At 41.6% G+C, this 21,436-nt stretch overlaps 1 protein-coding gene across 1 annotated transcript in view; it reads left to right on the forward strand.

Annotated features, from left to right (window-relative positions):
- The window catches only part of KIFAP3 (kinesin associated protein 3), a 151,416-nt gene that overhangs the window by 66,191 nt on the left and 63,789 nt on the right, over positions 1 to 21,436 (forward strand). Inside the window, exons 12-13 of the mRNA XM_089663321.1 lie at positions 2,795 to 2,903; positions 14,700 to 14,812. Of these exons, the coding sequence (XP_089519447.1) occupies positions 2,795 to 2,903; positions 14,700 to 14,812 (222 nt within the window). The remainder of the gene's footprint in view (positions 1 to 2,794; positions 2,904 to 14,699; positions 14,813 to 21,436) is intronic.

Below are 21,436 nucleotides of genomic sequence, written 5' to 3' on the forward strand. Positions count from 1 at the left end.
CCTTACCTGTGTTTATGAGGACCCTGATAAAAATTTATGATCTATGTAAAGGCCTACTGCAAGTGAATTTTTCGCTTGCAGTAGGCTTTGGTAGAGGTTCTGAATAAATCAACTGATTGTTAATGTGTAGCAGTTCTCTACTTATGGATATTAAATAGGGTCCCTGTGAGAATCCGCTTGTAGGGAATAAAAGATTAAGAGCACTAAGCTTGGGGCTTGGCAACTCTGTTCCTTGTACTCCATATACATTGAATTTTGAGATGCTGGTCAAAAATAAGTAACAACCAACCTTCAGATTGCAGATCTTTGTCATGTACATGTAACCTGTTATGTTGACTCTAGGTGTAGTTAGGTTGTTGGGTATGCTTTTCTAGGAGGTGTAGGAGAGTCTAATTTGGAACCCACTCCAGTGTGGCTAATGGATATTTAGTAAAGACTAAAGTAGTGGAATTATTTAAGATTGAGACTTTATTTTGTCAGATACTAGCTTGAATGAATAAAAAAATTTGATTACTGAATGCAAGGTTTTTATCTAATTTAATCTTTGCTATGCTTGGGGGTCTGATTTTCTACACGTCTGTTTCTCATTATCTCATTAACAAGAGCTATCACCAGAAAGATAAAGTTGTTAAAGTGGAGATTCAGTCTGTAAAAAAAAAAACAAAGGAAATCCGCTACAAATCCTATAGCTGTCGACATTTAATAAATGGACACTTACCTGTTCCAGGATCCAGTGCTGTCCTCACCTGGGCTAGTTCTTCACTAGCCTCTGGGTTCTTGGTACCGGCATCTGAACTGGGGGCAGCCAGCTTTGTGGCTTTTGGCTGCACAGTCGGGTGCCCACTGCACATGCTACGTTTTGGTCCCACAGTCTTCTCGGAACTGTCATGTGTTTCAGAAGACTGCAGGGCGGGTAGGAGGAAGGAGAACTTTTGCTCAAATCACATGATTCAAGAGGAAGTGGGAGCAGCTACCTGTCAGAACAAGGTAGACTTCCCTCCAAAATTACATGCCAAGTTAGTCAGAGGAGGGGGGAGGATGTCTTTAAGCGGAACTTCTCCTTTTGGGTGAAGCTCCGCTTTAATTTTCCCATGTGTCTTTGTTGCTGTAGCTCCATCCATCCTGAAGCCTAAAAATATGGGCGTTAACTTAGCAGGGAGTTAACTTAACAGCCAGCACTTACCCCCACCTCTCACCATTTTACAGCACTGTGTCTCCTCATCTCTCCCAGTTAGTACACAGAGTCCTGACCTGCAGGCTGCTATACAGAGGTACTGAAAACTGTGAAACTGTCAGCTTGTGTTGTGAATGATTTGCAGGTGAAGAAAAGGGCTTTCATTCACAAAAATACAAGCTGACAATAGCATACACAGCTACTACACTTGCCTAAGCATTCTAGTATAGTACCTGGTTTGTGCTATTGTCAGTGTGTGTTTTTGTGAACTAAAGCAATGTTTTTCAGCTGCAATAATTCACAAATCAATCTGATAGTTTCCACTCTCTTCGTTCCTCTGAATAACGGGCTGCAGCTCCAGACTCTGCTGTGCTGTCTCCTTAACTCTCCTCTTTAGTGCACACAGAGTGATGTTCTGTCTGTCAGCTTAGAAGGAGGGGTCAGGGCTGTGCAAGTCTGTGGTGCTGCCTGTCATGTCCCTTCTTCTCCTGAGCCATCATTCAGAAACCCATCTCTGTTGATCAGTGTTGCCGGACAGATAGCGAACTGGTGCTATGTGTGCAGACTTTCCTAGGACGGGTTAACAAGATTTAATTTATTCTAATGATAGTTCTTCTTTAACCACTTGCCTACAGGGCACTTATACCTCCTTCTTTACCAGGCCAATTTTCAGCTTTCAGCACTGTCGCACTTTGATTGACAATTGCGTGGTTATGCAAGATTGTACCCATATGAAATTTTTATCATTTTTTTCTCACAAATAGAGCTTTCTTTTGGTGGTATTTAATCACCGCTGGGCACTTTACTTTTTGCGCTATAAACAAAAAAACTTAAAAAAATTTGAAAAAAAAAAGTTTCTTTGTTTCTATTATAAAATTTTTCAAACAGGTAATGTTTCTCCTTCACTGATGGGCGTTGATGAAGCAGCACTGATGGGCACTGATAGGCAGCACTGATGGGCACTGATAGGCAGCACTAATGAGGTGGCATGGATAGGTGGCACTGACTGGCATCACTGCTGGGCACTGACTGGCGGCACTGCTAGGCATTGACTGGCGCAACTGCTGGGCACTGACTGGCACAACCGCTGGGCACTCACTGGCAGCACTGCTGGGCTGCACTGATGGGCACTGGTGGGTGGCACTGGTGGGAACAGGTGGGTGGCACTGCTGGGCACAGGTGGGCGGCACTGCTGGGCACAGGTGGGCGGCTCTGGTGGGTGGCACTGCTGGGCACCGATCATCAGGGCACTGATCATCAGTGCCCTGATCATCGGTGCCGATCCCTGCTCTGACAACTGCCATCATTCGGCTATCTGCGGTTGGCAAGTAGTTAATATTTAACAGCCTAATAATACAATTACCATATTTTTCTATCAAGAAAGTATTGTATAAAAATATGCAGTTTTAGGAATTGTTAAGCTCTCGTTCCTAGCTCACATGGTATAGAGGTTGCAGGAGAATGCTTCTGTGTTTTTCATTGCTATGACATAACCAATAATCCAAAGAAAATACAGTAATTATCAAACAGTTGTAAATGAAATAAAGCACAATGAAATACATTATTTTTCTTGTTAAATATATGCTCAATCACTCAAAAAATATTTGAATTCCACTTTAGTTAATGAAGATGCTGTTCGAATGTTCAGATGAGCGCATTGATCTTGAGCTGATTTCTTTCTGCATAAATCTTGCTGCAAATAAAAGGAATGCTCAGTTAATATGTGAAGGTGAGTCAACTGAGTTGCCTATTATTTATGATCAGAGCCAGTCCATGAATCCCAAAATGTAGTGTGCTCTTATTTGTTAATTCTTTTCTAAACACTCTGTAAACTAACCTAATAAAATGAAAAGTGAATATTTTGTGTGTTTACATTGTGCCTGCATTCACTGTCTGGTCTGTAGCAAATACTCGTGGACCCTATAAAAGTGTGGCACCTTAAGAAAGAGACAGCGAATGGCACCTCTGGTTTCCTACCTCCTTCCTTACATTTCTACTGATTGGTAAGGTGAGCAGGATAGTGATAGGCCAATATCGAGTTGACCACTTTTTTATCATCAGGACATTATACCTTTGTGGGGTTCAGGGCATTCTGCCACATCTCACAAAGTACATGCAGTCAAATGGAAGTTCCAACAAAACAATGCAGGTGTCTTTAATATGTTTTTTAGTATGGCCACAGGTTTGCTTTAATTCGACTTTAACCACTTCAGCTTTCACACCTGTACAACTCTTATAGACCATAGCAGTTTTTTTATTTCTGCTATGGGCCTCTATATATGATGATAACTTTGTCATGACTTAGTGCTCAAGCACACTGGACTTCAAAAATGCTGCTTTTACAGGAGTTTTAATGTTTTGGTTTTTTTTCTGCTTATAAATGTACGTGTATGTTAGTCTATGGGGGTTATTTACTAAAACTGGAGAGTGTAAAACCTAGTGCAACTCTGCATAGAAACCAATCAGCTGATCTGACCCTGACGTGGATGGGTGGAGCCTAAACATGGCGGCGACGGAGAGCACGATGTGAGTGCTCTCCGATAACCTCCAAACTGACCCTCCCGAGATTCTCATGAAGAGAAGCCCTACCTGACTGAGGAGGGCTCCAAGCGGGTAGAGACTGGCGCGGTGAAGGGAGAGGAGAGCGGGCACGGACCTCCGGGAGGAGAACTCGCTGCGGAGATTCCAGTGCAGCTGTCGGGTTGCCGGGAATCGAAGCAGGGCGGTGTGAGCACGCTGCTCGCCGCAAAGCACTACTGGGAGGCAGAGACGCCGGCCGGTTCCCTGTCAGAGCGGCAGTGACACGCCGGCTCCCCCCTGCACTACATGACTGGAAATCCGTGAGACCAGAGGAGGAGTGATGTTGTTGGGAGTGGGGGCCCGGCTGCGGAGGACTCTTGAGGGAAGGATCCTGGGTCTGAGTGACCCAATAGAGTGAAGAGAGCTACCCTTCTTTCTTGTGAAGATCTTGGACAAAGGGCACGAGGAGAGGAGGGAAACCCAGAGGAATCCCCCCTTGGACTGAGCTGCTGCGAAAGCCCTATCCCTTAAGCTCGGAGCCACTGCTTGGAGAAGAAGAAGGGTGAGTGAGAGCTGCTGGGGGCTTATCGTATGGGGGAACCCCGAGTGATATGGGAAATCTAGGGGTGAAGGAGAGGAGGGGAGGATTCCCTGGGCTAAGAAAGAGAAGATGAGAAGAGCTCCAGGTGTCGTAGGAGAGTAAAAAAATAGGAAAACAGCAGGTTTTGTCTGGTGTATAAATTAAAGGATTGATATAATTTCATCTTGAGAATAAGAGAAGAAATCAGAGATTTAGAGGAAATGAAGAACAAAGGTCCTAAGGGAACAGGGCCCAAAGGGTCTCAAACAGGTACGATAAAGAAATTTACATCGCAAGGAAATATTACGCCAGAAAGGGCCCAAGGTGCAAGCGCAAAAGGGGAAATGGACATTTCTCTGGGAAACAGTCCTAGATTATCAATGGGTATGAATAGTAGCTGTAGCCACCTAACAACAGAGGGCTTGGAAAAAAAAGAATTAGACGGTGAACTACAAGCACCAAATAAAAAGAAGATGATAGAAATGTTTCAAACATTGGAAAAAATGATAAAGCAAGAAATGACAGTTGTGCGGAATGATCTAGGACACCTGCTATCGAGAGTGGAAGAAACAGAGGAAAAAGTTAAAAACCAGGCCCAAACCATAGATAATCTAGAGAAAAAAATAACTTACTTGGAGAATACCCAGAAAAAATTGCTTTATAGGATGGAAGTTCAAGAAAATAAAGAAAGAAGATGTAACCTTAGAGTTCGAGGAATTCCAGAGCAAGTAAAAGGGGAATCACTATATGACCTAGTTGTAAAAATTCTAAACTCCATAAGAGACAGACCTGAAACAGACGGGATTAAACTGGATGGAGTGTTTAGAATAGGAAAGTTTAATCAAGCTGCGGAGAAGGAAAGATCAAGAGATACAGTGGTCCAGTTCCAAAAATTTGGGGTCAAAGATGAGATATGGAGGAAGATTAAAGGAAGATCATTAATTAAGTATGGAGACTTAAATATCCAAATTTATGCGGACCTAACACCAGAGACCTTATGGAGAAGGAGATCCCTGAGACCCTTGTTGGAACAAATGAGAAAACAGAACGTTCAGTATAGATGGGGTACCCCAGCTTGTTTAATTGGCTGGAAAAATGGTGTAACAGCATATTTGAGATACCCGGAGGAACTGAGGGATTTCTGTGACAGACTGAAACTGCAAATAATGGCGATAGTGGGGTGAGAAGAAGAAGAAAAAGAAAGAAGGGAAACAGAAGATACAAGAAAAGAGGACTGGCAGCGGTTTGGGGGGAGGGGAGGCCCGGGGGAGGGGAGAGAGGGGAGGGAAAATTGAGAAAAATATATATTTTTTTTCCTCTCTTCTATCTCTCTCGACCCCCCAGGCCCTACCTTTGTTGAAATGGTAATCCCTTGGGAGCTTCGGTTGAGGGGGGAAGTAAAGATTTTTGTATTCTCCTGTGGATAGAGAGAGGGGATCTGGGGAGGTCGAAGGAGAGGCTAGCCGGCCATGGGTGGAGCTTACGCCCAAAGCATCAAATCAGTGGTGGAAATAGATCCACAAATGATTTATAGGCAGTATTTAAGCCTAAATATGGGTAGGGGGGAAAAAAAGATGGGGGAGGGGGGGATGGGAGTTGGGTTGGAGGGAGGGAGGGGAGGAGGTATTGGGTTAATACTCTGCATGACAGTAGGGATAAAGAGGAAGAGGCAATTTGGAAGAGCGATGGAGCGAACTGGGAAGGATGGAAGAAATACAGTTTATAACCTATAATGTGAACGGGTTGACTTGTCCAGGGAAGAGATTTAAGTTGTTTAAGGAGTTACATCATAGGACAACGTCAGTGGTATTTTTACAGGAGACGCACTTTGAGATAGAGGCAAATGTGAAATTGAAATCTAAATACTATCCAATATGGTATTATGCAGACTCTCCAATTAAAAGAGCAAAAGGGGTTGCAATAGGTTTGGCAAAAAATATGAGATTTGAGCTAGAGGACAGAAGAACCGATCCGGAGGGGAGTTTTTTATTCTTAAAAGGTAAACTTCAGGGGATTGAGTGTACTTTAGCCAATATATACTGCCCTAATAAAAACCCGGAGATGTATATGAAGGGTCTGTTGAAAAAATTAATGGAATTTAAAAAAGGGCGTTTGATAGTTGCAGGAGACTTAAATTTCTGTATGGACCCACAAAAGGATAATACCTCCTCTGTGCAAAGAGAGGGGAGTAGGTCTCTGAGAGCTTTGAAAAAAGTGATGCATGAATATCAACTAGTGGACATCTGGAGAATAATGCATATGAAAGACAGAGACTATACCTTCTTCTCTAATGCACACGAGATATACTTGAGATTAGATTACATCTTTATAGACCATCAACTTATAGAACATCTGGTTAAAATTGATATAGAGACAAGAACGTTCTCGGATCATGCCCGGGTCGTAATGAAAATGGGATGGGGAAGAAGGTGGACTGGAGGATTAGGGTGGAGGTTAAATGAGGCTCTTCTTCTGGATGAGGACTTAGCTCAGAAAATCGAGAAAGAGATTAAGGTTTACTTTAAGGAGAACGAAACAGAGGAAGTATCGATAGCTACAGTTTGGGAAAGTCACAAGGTATTTATAAGAGGAATCTTGATTGCGGCAGGAGCAAGGAAGAAAAAAGAAAGAAGAGAGAGGGTCAGTGGGCTTCTAAAAGAAATACTGGACCTGGAGCAGATCCATAAAAAGAAAATAGCAAAAGATACAAGACAGAAGTTAATGGATAAAAAAGATGAGCTAGAGAGGTTGATGGATGAGGAGAAGAGAAGAGTATACAACAGGGTTTTAAATGAGAGATATAGATGGGGAGATAGACCAGGAAAATATATAATGAGAGCTTTGAATAAAAAGAAAAATAGGAACTATATAGAAAAGATAAAAAGTCCTAAGGGGGAGTTGGCCCACTCAACTAAAGAGATTATTAAAGTGTTTACGGAGTATTACAGAAAGCTATATAATATTAGTCCCCAAGGTCCTCTAAAAGAAGCTCAAGAGGGAATCAATGAAAAAAAGATGATATATTTAAAAAACGCGGGATTACCAAAACTAAGTGAAGCACAGTTGAACTCCTTGGACGTGGAAATTTCCCAGGAAGAAATTAAAACAGCATTAAGAAGCACAGGGGGGGGGGGGGGGAAGCCCAGGCCCGGAAGGCTATACAGTTAAGTACTATAAGAAATTTAGTGAAGTGCTGTTACCCAAGCTGGAAAAGTATATGAATGCTCTGGGAGGTGGGATGGAAGTGAGGAGAGAATCTTTACAGGCCCATGTAGTACTTATTCATAAGGAGGGAAAAGACCCATCTCAGTGCTCCAGCTATAGACCTATTTCATTATTGAACACAGATACCAAACTATATGCAAAGGTTTTAGCAAACAGGTTGAAAGATCTAATGCCTGAATGGATCCATGGAGATCAGGTGGGCTTCGTACCTGGGAGAGAGGGTAGAGATAACGGCTTGAGAACCCTGATGCTTATTCAGAAAAGTAGAAAAGGGAAAGCCCCGGTGGTGCTCTTGTCAATTGATGCAGAGAAGGCATTTGATAGAGTGGACTGGGGCTTTATGATGGACAACTTAAAAGTGCTGGGGATAGGTGATAGAATGCGTGAGTGGATAAGTAAATTATATAGGGAGCCTACTGCAATCATCACGGTAAATGGGGAGAGATCAGAACCCATTGGAATGTCTAATGGAACAAGACAGGGTTGCCCACTGTCCCCTTTACTATATGTGTTGTCACTCGAACCTCTGTTGTCAATAATAAGGAACAGTGGAGCGGTAAAGGGAATTCAGATAGAAACTATAGAACATAAAGTAGCGGCCTTTGCGGACGACTTATTGTTCTATGTGGGGAATCCCCGAATAACTCTCCCAAATATAATGAAGATTCTGAAGGAGTACGGTGAACTATCAAATCTAAAAATTAATCCAACGAAAACAGAGATCTTGAATATTAATATATCAAAGAATGATAAAGAAAAACTACAAAAAGAATTCCCCTTTATATGGAGAGAAAAAGAGATAAAATACCTAGGAATAAAACTCACTGCCTCATCTAAGCATTTGTATAGATTAAACTATATTTCTTTGATAAACGAGATCAGGGAAGATTTAAAAAGACTAGAAGGAGGAAACCCATCCTGGATAGGACGTATAAACCTAGTCAAAATGGTAATTATGCCTAAAATATTGTATAGATTTCAAATGGTACCAATTAAAATTCCAGAGGCCTTCTTTAAGGTAATAAAAAAAATGTTAACAAGATACATATGGAAGAATAAAAAACCTAGAATAGCATATGAAACATTGAGTAGGACTAAAGAGAAAGGGGGATTGGGTCTACCAGATGTCAAGAGATACCATAAAGCAGTGGTTTTAGCAAGAATATATGACTGGACATTTAACCATAAGGGGAAAAGTTGGGTAACAATTGAAAATGATCTTAGTGGAATTAGATTGAGTCAGATGATATGGGTTCCAGCACAGTTTAGAGGAATTAAAGAAAGCACAAGTATTTACACTTTAAATGTTTTAAGGGTATGGGACAATTTACACAAAAACATGAAATGGGAATTTAATTCTATACTAATGCCTCTCACAAACACTGAGTACTTTCCCCCGGGAAAGGATAAGATATCAGGGAGATGGTTTAGAAAGGAGGATACCCAACTGAGAGATGTTCTGGTGGAGGGGGAATTGAGATCACTTAAAGAATTAATAGAGAAGAAGGGAGATATCTTTATTAGAATAGATGAGTGGAAATATCATCAATTGAAATGTTTTATTGGAAACCTCCCGAAACCCCTGAGATTAAAACAGGAGTGGAATATGTTTGAAAGGCTGTTAGAAACACGAAGGGATGGGAAGCACGGCATTTCAAAAACCTATAGAATACTCACAGAATTAGACACAAACACAAACTTAAGTTTTATAACAAAATGGGAAAGGGACATGGAAGTTGGGTTTGACGAGGACAAACAGAGAAAGATGTTTAGATTGATACACGAGAATGTTAGTATGAGAGAGGTTGAGATTAATTATAAGTGTGTGACACGATGGCACATTACACCGAGTGTTGAGCACAAGATGAATGGGGAAAATTCAAAAATGTGTTGGAGAGGATGTGGAGAGATAGGCACGGTGTTTCCCATATGGTGGGAATGTCCGACAATCCAGGTTTTTTGGAAGGTAATAGTCAAATGGATTGAAGAAATAACTAAAATTGACATAGGGTTAGACCCAACGACGTGCCTCCTACATAATGTGGAGACATCTGTAAATAAATACGAAAACTCAGGCGTCTGGTACTTCTTAAATGCGGCGAAAGGGTTGATACCCAAGTTTTGGCAGAAAACTGAGGTACCGAAGGAGGAAGACTGGATTAATAGAGTAAACCAGATAGGTAGAATGGAAAGATCATACCATATGCAGGAAGATAGCATGGGAGTTTATTATATGAGATGGGAAAAGTGGGAAAAAGCAGGATTGAAAGAGAAATATAGGAAACTATGAACTAGGATGTTAGCTAAAAATTAATAAGCCTCGAGAGATTAGAATGGGTTAGAGTCTGCAGAGGGGGAGGAGGGGTGGGAAGGGTCGGGGTGGGATGGGAAAGAAAAGAGTTTTTAGAAGGGGAAATGTAGAAATGTTATAAATGTCTATTTATATGTGAATTGTTTCCCTTTTTGGGTATTTGTATTAATATGAAAAATTTAATAAATATTTAAATTTAAAAAAAAAATAGAAACCAATCAGCTTCCAGGTTTTAATGCCACAGCTTAATTGAACAACCTAAAGTTAGATGTTGATTGCCTACCATACACAGCTGCACCAGATTCTGAGTGTACCAGTTTTAGTAAGTGTATATGTCCATGCACAGATAGGCATCTACAGGTGATTATAAGAGGAGTGTTTACAGGAAGAGGTAAAAAACAATCACCAGGACGTTTGGGAGAGCAGCTTTTGGCAGAAAAAACGTTTGATGAGCAAAAATGCTTGACATGTTTAAGCACATTCATGTGTTATTGCATTCTTATGGCCAGAATAAACACGAGTGCAATATGTGTCTTTTACCACGTTTTTTTTAAGCGGAACTTCACTGTATCTGAGCACCACAAACCAAAAGCGCAATTGAATTAATTTTTAGTACTCAAAGCAAACTCACCGATCCATCCATGTCTCTATGCTTTATTTTGCTGAGAAATCACTTAGAAACACCCCCCCACTAGCAATGGGAGAATGGGAGGAAGGGGAGGGAAGGAAGGAGAGGGAAGAAAAAAGGGAGGGAGGAAATGGATGGAGGAAGGGAGGAAAGAAGGAAATAGATGAAGGAAGGGGAGGAAGGAAGGAAGAAAAGGGAAGGAGGGAATGGATGGAGGAAGGAAGAAAAGGGAGGGAGGGAATGGATGGAGGAAGGAAGAAGAGGGAAGGAATGGATGGAGGAAGGAAGGGGAGGGAGGAAGGGAAGCAAGGGAAGGAATGGATCTAGGAAGGAAGGAAGAGAGGGAGAAAGAAAAGGGAGGGAGTGAATGGATGGAAGAAGGAAGGAAGGAAGAAAATGGTTGGTGGAAGGAAGGAAGGGAATGGAAAGAAGGAAGGGGGGGGGGAGGGAATGGATGGAGGAAGGAATGAAGAAGGGGAGTGAGGAAGGAAGAAAAGGGAGGAAGGGAATGGATGGAGGAAAGAAGGAAGAAAAGGAAGGGAGGAAATGGATGAGGTAAGGAAGGGGATGGAGGGAGGGAGGAAAGAAGCAAGAAAAGGGAGGGAATGGATGGAGGAAGGAAGTAGAGGGAGGGAATGGATGGAGGAAGGAAGGAAGAAGAGGGAGGGAATGGATGGAGGAATGAATGAAGGAAGAGGAGGGAATGGATGGAGGAATGAAGGAAGAGGGAATGGATGGAGGAATGAATGAAGGAAGGGGAGGAAAGATAAGGGAGCAAATGGATGGAAGGAAGGACGGGAAGCGAGGGAAGGAATAGATGGTGGAAGGAAGGAATAAGGGAGAAAAAAAAGGCAGGGAGTGAATGGATGGAAGCAGGAAGGAAGGAAGAAAATGGTTGGTGGAAGGAATGAAGGTAGGGGAGGGAAGGAAGGAGGGGAGGGAGGAAAGAAGAAGAGGGAGGGAATGGATGGAGGATGGGAGAAAGGAAGGAAATGGATGGAGGAAGAGGAGGGAAGTAAGGATGAAAGAAAAGGGAGGGAATGGATGGAGGAAGGAAGGAAGGGGAGGGAGGAAGAAATTAAGGATGGGGAGGGAGGGAGGGAGGAAGGAAGGAAGAAAAGGGAGGGAATGGATGAAGGAAGGGTATGGAGAAAGGAAGGAAGAAAAGGGTGGTACTGGATGCAGGAAGGAAGGAAGGGGGGAGGGAAGGAATGGATGAAAGAAGGAATGAAGGAGGGGTGGGAGGAAGGAAGGAAGAAAAGGGATGGAGGGAATGGATGGAGGAAGGGAGAAAGGAAGGAAATGGATGGAGAAAGGAATAAAGGAAGGGGAGGGAAGGAAGGAAGAAAAGGGAGGGAGGGAATGGATGAAGGAAGGATGGAAGGGGAGGAAGGAAGAAATGAAGGAAGGAAGGAATGGATGGAGGAAGGAAGGAATGAAAGAAGGGGAGGGAGGGAATGGAGGAAGGAAGGAAAGGAGAAGAGGGAGGAAAAAGAGGGAGGGAAAGGAGGAGGAGGAGAGGAAAGGAAGAGGAGTGGAGAGGAGAAGAGGAGGAGAACAAGGACTCACATGGATGGTTCCCAGTTTACTGGCACATTCAGAAGCATCACTGATATGCCGGCTGATCTGGATACAATTTGTCCACACATCCACTTGTCAGAAGCTGCGGTGTGGGCGAGGACAGAGGGAGGCAGAGCAGATCCAGGCTTTCTCCTCTGCTATGCCAATGTTGTGGAGGATGGGGGGAGGGGCTGGACACTGTCAGAGAAGAGGAGGCATCAGAGACCTGAGGGGAGGGGGGGGCTGAGGAGCACACAAGGGGGCCCAGGAGGGAAATCTGATGCACAGTTAGGGATGATCGGTGCAGCAGAGGGACAGTGACAAGCACCGATCTCCTGTATGGCTTTCATTCTCTTCTTCCCATGGCTTTCAGCTGCTTCACTGAAAACTATACAGGGAGATTGGTGCTTGTTACTGTCCCTCTGCTGCACCAATCATCCCTGAGTCCTGATGCATATCATCCATGGGGGCGGGGTGTGTGCAGTAAATCCCCTACACCCATGGATGATGCGCCTCTCACCTTCCCACTGCCCCTCCCCTGGCTCCATCATCAGCAGTGGGTACAACCACTGCCCGGGACCCCGACTCACTCAAATGTGAGCTACTTCCAGGATCTGAGACTGCGTCTTCCTCCGCTCCCCACACTCCGCCCCTCTCACGGGCCCTCTACTGACCCCGGGCCCTTAGGCAATGACCAAATGGTCAGTCCGCCCCTGGCTGGTATAGAGTAAGGGCATAAGGATTATTTACATACATGAGAGCTCCCATATTGCTGATCCCTCAAATGGTGTGGCACCAATTAGGATATAGGTTCATACCTCAATGACCAGTGCAGAGATCTGATTGTTGTGAGATAATGCTGTGCCTCTTTAGGATACATAGTGTTTGAGAGCATTGCTGCTGCTGCTGCTACTTTTACAGTTGTTTTATCCACTGGGTCACATAAGAATTGAAACAACAAAACACAAAATTAGCAAACATACTAAAAAATACAAACAGTTTTAGCGCTATAATGGAAAAAAAAAATATTTAAACTTCTTTTCAGAGTAGGAACCTTTAATGAGAACATCGGCAATGACTGGCTAATTATAGTTGTGCAGCTGAAAGTTTTGGCTAGTATCATCATTCTGGTGCTGACAGGTCACATGACCTAAGCATAGAGCTGAAAGGAAAATCAATCCTGGGGGAATTTACTAGGGCAACACTGTATGATGCAATGTGAATAGTAGGCTGACCACTGTCACTGATATACAGTTTCTGTTCATTGCAGGATCTCTTCTGTAAATAAGTCTGATCTAAAGAGGGAGATAACCTACAGTGGGTTCTACCCATGCTCTGAGGAGTTCATTATTGTAAAGGTAGCTTGAGAGACCAGCGAGCTATAATGCGCATATGCGGGATTTTGAAAGCCATCAGGTGTGGGCAGTTGAAGCTAACAAGACAAAAAGAGCAGAGACTTTTCAAAGATGCCACTGCCCTCTGTTACACAGGGTTTGCTGCAGCCCATTAATTTTGGCTTCACATTTAAATTAAATTCAAGAATGTGCTACTAGTGTGAATGCCTAATAATGGTGGTTGATGGTGTGTAATTGAAATTGAAAATATGTGGCTGGGTTTAGTTCCTAAGATAAGGTTATATTGTCTTGCAAAAATTGTTACTTTTAATGCCAGCTTTAGACAAAAAAGCAAAAAAAAACTATTCTCTGTTTCTTAATTAATCAGTGTTCAAAAAAAAAAAAATGTTTCACTGTAGATAAAAAGTATGCATTTTATTTTTTAATTTGCCCTGTTTACATTGACACTAAAATTATTATTCTGGTACAAACGTTGCAAAGTTATTTGCAAATGAAATAGTCTCTTTAAAATAAAAATAATAAAAATAAAAAAAAATCAGCAGAAAAGTATTAGCTAAGGGGATGGAGTTTATTAGGCCTGATGAAATACTTCTTCTCTCTTGGACATACATTGGACATACTTTGTAGCTCCAGAGTCCGAAACGTTTAAAACAAGCTCAAAGTTACAGTGGCAGCCATGTACTTGTATCTGTTTTATTCTGCCAGCTCCCAACTTTCGCATAAAAGTTATCTGGGCAGTTGTATAGCTACCTGATCACTTTTGCAGTGCTAGCTAAAACTGTAGATTTTAAAATGGAAAAAGTTTTCTAGAGGGGATGTGGTTCATGTCAACTAAGTTAATAATTTAGTTAAATAGGAATCAATTTTAAAAAGAAAAAAACTAACTTTTTTTTTTTACTTTTAAGGTTGCTTTAACAGACATCTTATCCAGATCAAGGTCTCACCTTAGATCTTCATATGAATGAAAGAGAATAAATGCAACATAACAGTAATACACTGGGGTAGATTTATTAAAACTGGTGCATGCACAATCTGGTGCAGCTGTGCATGGTAGCCATTTAGCTTCTAAGCTCCTCTTGTTCAGTTGAGCTTTGGCAAAAAACCTGGAAGCTGATTGGTTTCTGTGCAGAGTTTTGCACTCTCCAGTTTTAGTAAATAATCCCCATTGACTTTCTGAATCACGCTTCTGAATTTAGGACCAGACTGGTGCGATTGAGCCCTAAGGTTAACATATACTTTTTCACGCAGTGTAAGTTTTGTGAAGCTTGTTGACGCCCTTCATATATTTTTTGCAGTATTTTATGTTAATGTTTGCTCTACTGACTATGATCAAATGTATATTTTAGCAAATGGGCTGAAGATGCTGATGAAAAAAGCTCTGAAATTTAAGGACCCATTGCTAATGAAAATGATCCGGAATATTTCTCAGCATGATGGACCAACTAAAAACTTGTTTATAGTAAGTAACTTATCATTTTGAGTATTTCATAAACATCTTTGTCTATATTATGGGCATATTTAATGTATAAATATTAAGTACAGCAGGAGTCTTATTGGTTGGTGCAGTTATAGTAAGGAGATTGAACAGCAGAAAATTCTAGTTCAATACAAACACAGCTAAATAACTTTGCAGACCAATATCTAATATGTTGTTGAACTGGGTGGACTTTAGTCTTTTTTTCAGGCAGACTAACTATGTAACTATGTGAGTTAGAATTAAAAACTTAAGCAGACAGCACATGTTGACAAAAGTTTGAATATCCTAAAACATTACTGAGCATGTGCAGTGAAAGAATCCTGAAGTTTCTGGGTTCCTGAATTTGAGCCGTACCTTGGCAGAGGTCATATTTCTTGTGGGAATTGAACAGAATCTGCAAGGTGAACTATCTGGTTTTTCTTTGAAACAAATTTGAGGCTGGATGGTTGCGCCTGAATACTCTGTTAATGTAAGTGACTCTCAAAGCACCTAATCAGCAGACCACATAATCTATACCAAGGAATAGGTCATATGATAAGATGCACTATTGTCCCACCTACTGGCTGTTACATCACTAGAGCATGCCTGACCCACAGTAGCGATGCAGTGCATTTGGCGGGTTGAACCAAAGCTTGGGGGACGCAGGAATTCCGCACACCCAAAAAAATCTGCTATAGATGTGTATGATAGCAAATAGTCAAGTCACTGGCAGCAGAACAGATAAGTATTAATGTTGTTATGTGGGATGCTTTATTTGCTTTCAAGGCAATTTTGGTTGTAAGTTATGAGGGATTTTCAGCTTGGCTGTCTTAATAAATTATGTTTTTGTAAATAATTGGAAAAGCGATGTGTGCCCTGTGAGTATTTATGCCAGCATACGTACGCAGTTCTTGCTTTCAAGTATAATCAACACTGCTCATAAGGAGAACATGGTAGTGCCAAAATCAGTCAGATATTTATTATTTAATAACATTTACTTATGTAATTATTTATTAATTTATAACCTTCTCAATATCAATTCCCTTCCTTTCCAGAACATTTCAGTTGTTAGTGCTGTGACTGACAATTACTCATGCAATTGTTATTTCATTTTTTTTTTTTTTCTTTAGACTGACAGAGCTTTCTGCCCGCCTCCCTATAGTAGAAGTACTGCTACAGGGTGGCAGGGCTGCGCAAAATCATGTGTATATATACGTGATTTGTATTTCTGGGTCGGGGGCGTGCACTGCCCAACCCGCACCTCTATCGGCGGCTAGGGATGTCAGTCACCATGTCCCGGCCGGCGATTCCCAACCGACACTCGGCCATTATCGTGTAAAGCTGATGGGAGAGACCTGTGTGTAAACAAAGCAGGTCTCTCCTGTCAGCATGGACATGCTGTTTTGTGTATCTCTGCACAGCAGAGTGATACAAAACAGCATGCCCCCTAGTAAAACAGGCACAGCTCACAGTTAACCCTTTGATTGCCCAAAAGTTAACCCCTTCCTGCCCAGTGTCATTAGTGTCAGTGCTTTTTATTACCACTGATCACTGTATTAGTGTCACTGGGGATGTCAGTGGCAGTTGGTCAGTTCCCACCCAGTGTCAGAATGCCCGCCACAGTCCCTCTGTAAGTCGCTGATCGCCGCCATTACGAGTATAAAAAAAAATTAAAATTCCAGAATATATACTGCCATTTGTAGACGCTATAACTTTCACGTAAACCAATCAATTTACACGTGTTGTGATTTTTTTTTTTTTTGTAGCAAAGACATGTAGCAGAATACATTTGATTTGCAAATTTTTTGATTTTTTTTTGCCTATAGCGCAAAAAAAAAAAATGCAGAGTTGATCAAATACCACCAAAAGAAAGCTCTATTTGTGGGGGGAAAAAAGGACATAAATGTAATTTATGTACAGTGTTGAATGACTGCGCAATTGTCAGTTAAATTAATGCAGCACCGTATTGCAAAACATGGCCTGGTCAGGAAGGGGGGTAAATCCTCTGAAAGGCAAGTGGTTAATGATCACAATGTTTTATTTATATGTTTAAATATATTAATAAAACATGTTCTCTTACTTTCTGTGATGCAACATATCAAATGCCAGGACAGTACAATCACCCCCAAAAGTATCCCTTTTAGAAAGCAGACAGCCCAGGGTGATCTAAGATGGTTGTTCTGCTTCGCGTTATTGAACTATTGTATAACACTAGTCAGTCTAACAATAATTCAGAAGTCAAGAAACGCGAGACATCAGATCTGTATGTATTCTTTGTTCTGAATAACTTTGTAAAACTACAACATAAGCACAAACAAAACATATGTGTCAGTACATTAAACATTACACAACAGCTTCATCCCATCCGTGAGTGTACTCATGGACAATTCCATCATAAGTCCAGGAATAGCTCAGAGCTCCACTGTATGCTGCTTGTTAGATCCAGAAGCAGTCATGAAATGGAGGATAGGAAGTTTCAGGTTAAAGGTTACTGTCTCTATGTGAAAATCACCACTTCCTATCAAATCCTGATATAACTAGGCATAATAACTCTAACCGCTAGATGGCAGCAACATCACATAACATTGCAGTATATTGCATACATTTATTTTCAACAATATGGGCAGAACAATGGTCTTATTTTTTGCTCCCTTTTTTTGGAAATGAAGAAACTTCAGGTAATGTTTCCAGCTAGCCAGCTCAGTGGGCCTTACTGTATGTTTTTTATTTCCCTTCTGCTTATGAGCTCATGATCATTTCATGTCTTGTATTTATAATGACCACTTCCTTTCATAAATTAATGTAAATGATCACTTCTGTTTGTTCATAACTGAACTGATAGTGATCATTAAGTCAGATGTTTATCGGTGCAGTTTGTGAATGAATACAGAAGTGATCAGTACTGATCACTTCCTGGGTTTACTGTAGTGAGTGCAGGTGTTGCAGAAGAAAAGGAGATTGACAGCTCTGTATTCTCAGTCTCCTTTTGTTTCTGAAAAGTGAAATATGAGGGATATGCCTCCACTACTATTAAAAATATACAGAAATAAAAAGTGTTTAAAAAAAAAAGAAAGAAAAAAAAGTGTTTAACAAAAAAACAAAAACAACCAGAAATAAGGCCACATTCACAAGGCGGCAAAGGGCCATACAATATCAAGAAGAGTCATGCATGTTTGCTTTCAGTCACAGGCAGCAGCCTGTACAAAATGACAGATGCCTCAGCTGTATGCATGTAACCACACACCTGAGCAGTTACATGCATACAGGGAGGGATGAGCAGCACTGGATACAAATGCCTGTGACTCCGGGCACAGAAATAAGCTTCTTCTTGTGGTTGTGTGAATGACACGTAAAACAGCCACCACACACACACCTAACTTACACATGTGCGCCACACACATTGTGGCAATGCAGGTTATGTGTGTTAGTACACTGCGATGCACCAACACACTAAGGGCACAGCACATCAGGGGACATGCATTATGGTGTGTATAACACGTGCGCTGGTGTGTGTTGTGTACATCCTCTGCAGTGTGTTTTTATATAAATTGCAAGTTCGAATTGCCAAACGTCAGCCACCAAACCATAATGATTTGAAGAGGATCTGCCAAGAGGAGTGGGCCAAAATCCCTCCTGAGATGTGTGCAAACCTGGTGACCAACTACAGGAAACGTCTGACCTCTGTGATTGCCAACAAGGGATTTGCCATTAAGTACTAAGTCATGTTTTGTGAAGGGGATCAAATACTTATTTCCCTCATGAACATGCAAATCAGTACATAATTTGTTAGACATGCATTTCTTTTGAATTTTTTATTGCTATTTTGTCTCTCAGTGTTGCAATACACCTACCATTCGATTTTTAGACTGATCATTTCTTTGTGAGTGGGCAAACATTCAAAATCAGCAGGGGATCAAATACTTATTTCCTTCACTGTACATATGACTCAGAACTGCCATATGTTTTAACTGGTTTGGTCTCAAATTACAGAATATATGTCACTAACTAGAGTGGTGTCTTAGAGACATTTGATGATATTAATCTTGGAAGTGCTCAAAAGACCTTTATGAGACTACCTTTATTTAATGGTAGGAATAATGTAGCATTACACTGGATTTCCACAGCTCCCTTGGAAATGAATGCCTAGAAAAGACTAATGAATACTACCCCTCCACCCCCACCCCTTCTATAGAATAACACATAGGAGGCTGTTTAACACTTTCTAAATGTTAGACAGCACTTTGCTAATCTTTTTACCTAACTTATGAGTCCTGCTCTCATATGTAATTGGTACATATATTTTTCTGTGGTGCTACTGTTCTGTATGATATATACACTTGTACAGTGTAACTCTGAACTTGTACTTACTAAAAAATTTACTGTTAAAGAAGTATGCCTTTTAAAAAAAATAAACAATCATGCTCGCCTATATGGCTGCAGCATCGATTCCAGCTGCAGCCGTCCCCTGCCACCTCTAAGACAGAAACCTAAGCAGTCATACACTGCTGATTACCCAGTTCTTGGTCTTCAGCCTGCAGAGAGCTAGTGAATGTCAGTCATTGGCTCTCTGCTCTGCTCTGCCCCCCCAAGCACTCAATGGTGTGCCAATCTGTGAAGGGAGTGGGGGTGGCTGGCTCAGGCTCTCAGTGGCAGTAGAAAACAGGGCACAGGAGTGCAGAACGAACTGTACTCCTGTGATCCATAGGAGAAGCATAGCCAAAATTTTGTAGCTTCTCCTTTTAACAAAAAAATAACACCCTCCTTCATTGATGGTCAGTGGCATTTCAAACACCCATCTACCTTGAATTTGTCGGTGATCTAAAAACAATGGCAATTAAAACTGTCCGCTTAGAGTCCTAGTGTTCCCCAACTGGCCATTTATGTTACTACTTCTGGAAGGAAAACTTTTTCCGAAAGGCTGAAGAATCTGAATTGTCCTGTGGACATTTGCAGACAGCTGGAAGGGAGATGAGTCCTTGAAAGAGAAGGTCATCTAGAAAGCCCGTGACCCACATTCCCTGACTTTTTAGAAGAATAAGAGGTGAAAGGACCTTTTGTGAATACTCTGGAGGTGGAGATGGATAGGTCAGATGGCTGTGTGGAAAGCAGGAAATCTGTAGAAACCGCTGAGGAGGTAGATAAATGGGAATATGCATGTATGCATTTTTGATGTCTATAGGTGGTCTCAGAAAGGCAATAACTGACCTTGTGGATTCCATGTAAAATTTTGGAATTTTAATATGTTTGTATACAGAAAATGAACTTTGAATAGTTTTGAATAGAATTCTGTGAACCTGTCCACTAGAGATACTGGCATATCTACTCCCTGGGACAGAAGATAGTTCAGGGCATTTTGCAAATCTGACAGTTTTTGGGGAATAGATTTTGCCTGATTTGAGAGAGGAGAGCAGAGAAGGGTTAAAGATTTGAATTCTATTTTGTACCCCTTTAAAACCACAGATTGAATCCACAAGTCTGGAACTTCTGTGACCCAGAGATAGGCAAACTGTAACAGATGTCCCCCCCACTATGAGAAAGGATGGTGCCTCTTCACATGGAAGAATGCTTTGGGCAAGACTTGATGGGTTTTGTGGGCCAAGCCTTGTGCCGAAAGAAAAGGCTGAACTTAGGTTTAATAGTTGAAGCCTGGATAGAGAGTTGAGGTGCTCTACATTTTGGGCAGGTAGAGGCTCCTGAAAAGCAGGAATTTTGAACTACAGAGTCGCTGCTTTACGTTTACAGGTGGTGGAAGGGGTCCCACCTCCCTCCTGCCGCTGACATCTTTACCGAGCTCTCCCGTATGATCGGTCAGCTCTGTAAGGATGTGACTGCTGGCATCCGGTTCCTGGGACATAGTGAGAGGAACTTCAAAGGACAAAGATTTAGTCACTTCCGGTTCCGGTCTCCTGTAAAGAAGCCGTTACAACTTGAACAAGCATCTGATCAAACCAATCTTAGTTTCAGCAGATGATTTGGAGGGCAGAGGCGAGATATGGGGTCTAACAGACTCCAGATCTTTCCATAAAGAGGACCTGTCATGGCTTATGTTATCGCAAGGGATGTTGTTTATCCCTTGTGATACCTATAAGAGATAAAAGAGAATTAAAGATACAGTGTAAAGATTTTTTTTTTTTTAAACAAAATACAAAAAAAAAGCGCCCCTGTGACGGAACGTGGCACCCGACACCTGCCCTTTTTTTCACAAACTTCTGACCAAAGGACCAGCCAATCTAGCACCGTGTAACAATGCCACTCTCAGCTGCATCCTGCACAAAGATTTTCCAGCTCGTGGGACCACAATCTATGTGCCAGTAGCCTGAGAGTGATTGTTACTGGGTTAGGTTAATTACGCAATTAACCCTTCACACTGCCACCACCACTTTTTTATAGAGGAGGAAACTCACAAATCGTAGCAATAACACTATGATATTAGCAAAAGCATCTGTAATACACACTGTCACCACAGACAGGGATATTCAGAGGATTATTACATACAGTAGCACTCTTCAAGAGACAAGTATTCTTTAGTTTGCATTAAAAGCTTTAAAGACAGTTTCAAAACTTTTCAAAATAGAGTTTATTACTAAAAAGGTCAAAATGGTGCAATTAAAATATTTACAGAAAAAG

The sequence above is a fragment of the Staurois parvus genome, unplaced genomic scaffold (genome assembly GCF_062004578.1).
Source record: "Staurois parvus isolate SC_StPar_1 unplaced genomic scaffold, SC_StPar_1.0 ptg001660l, whole genome shotgun sequence".
NCBI classification, from domain to species: domain Eukaryota; kingdom Metazoa; phylum Chordata; class Amphibia; order Anura; family Ranidae; genus Staurois; species Staurois parvus.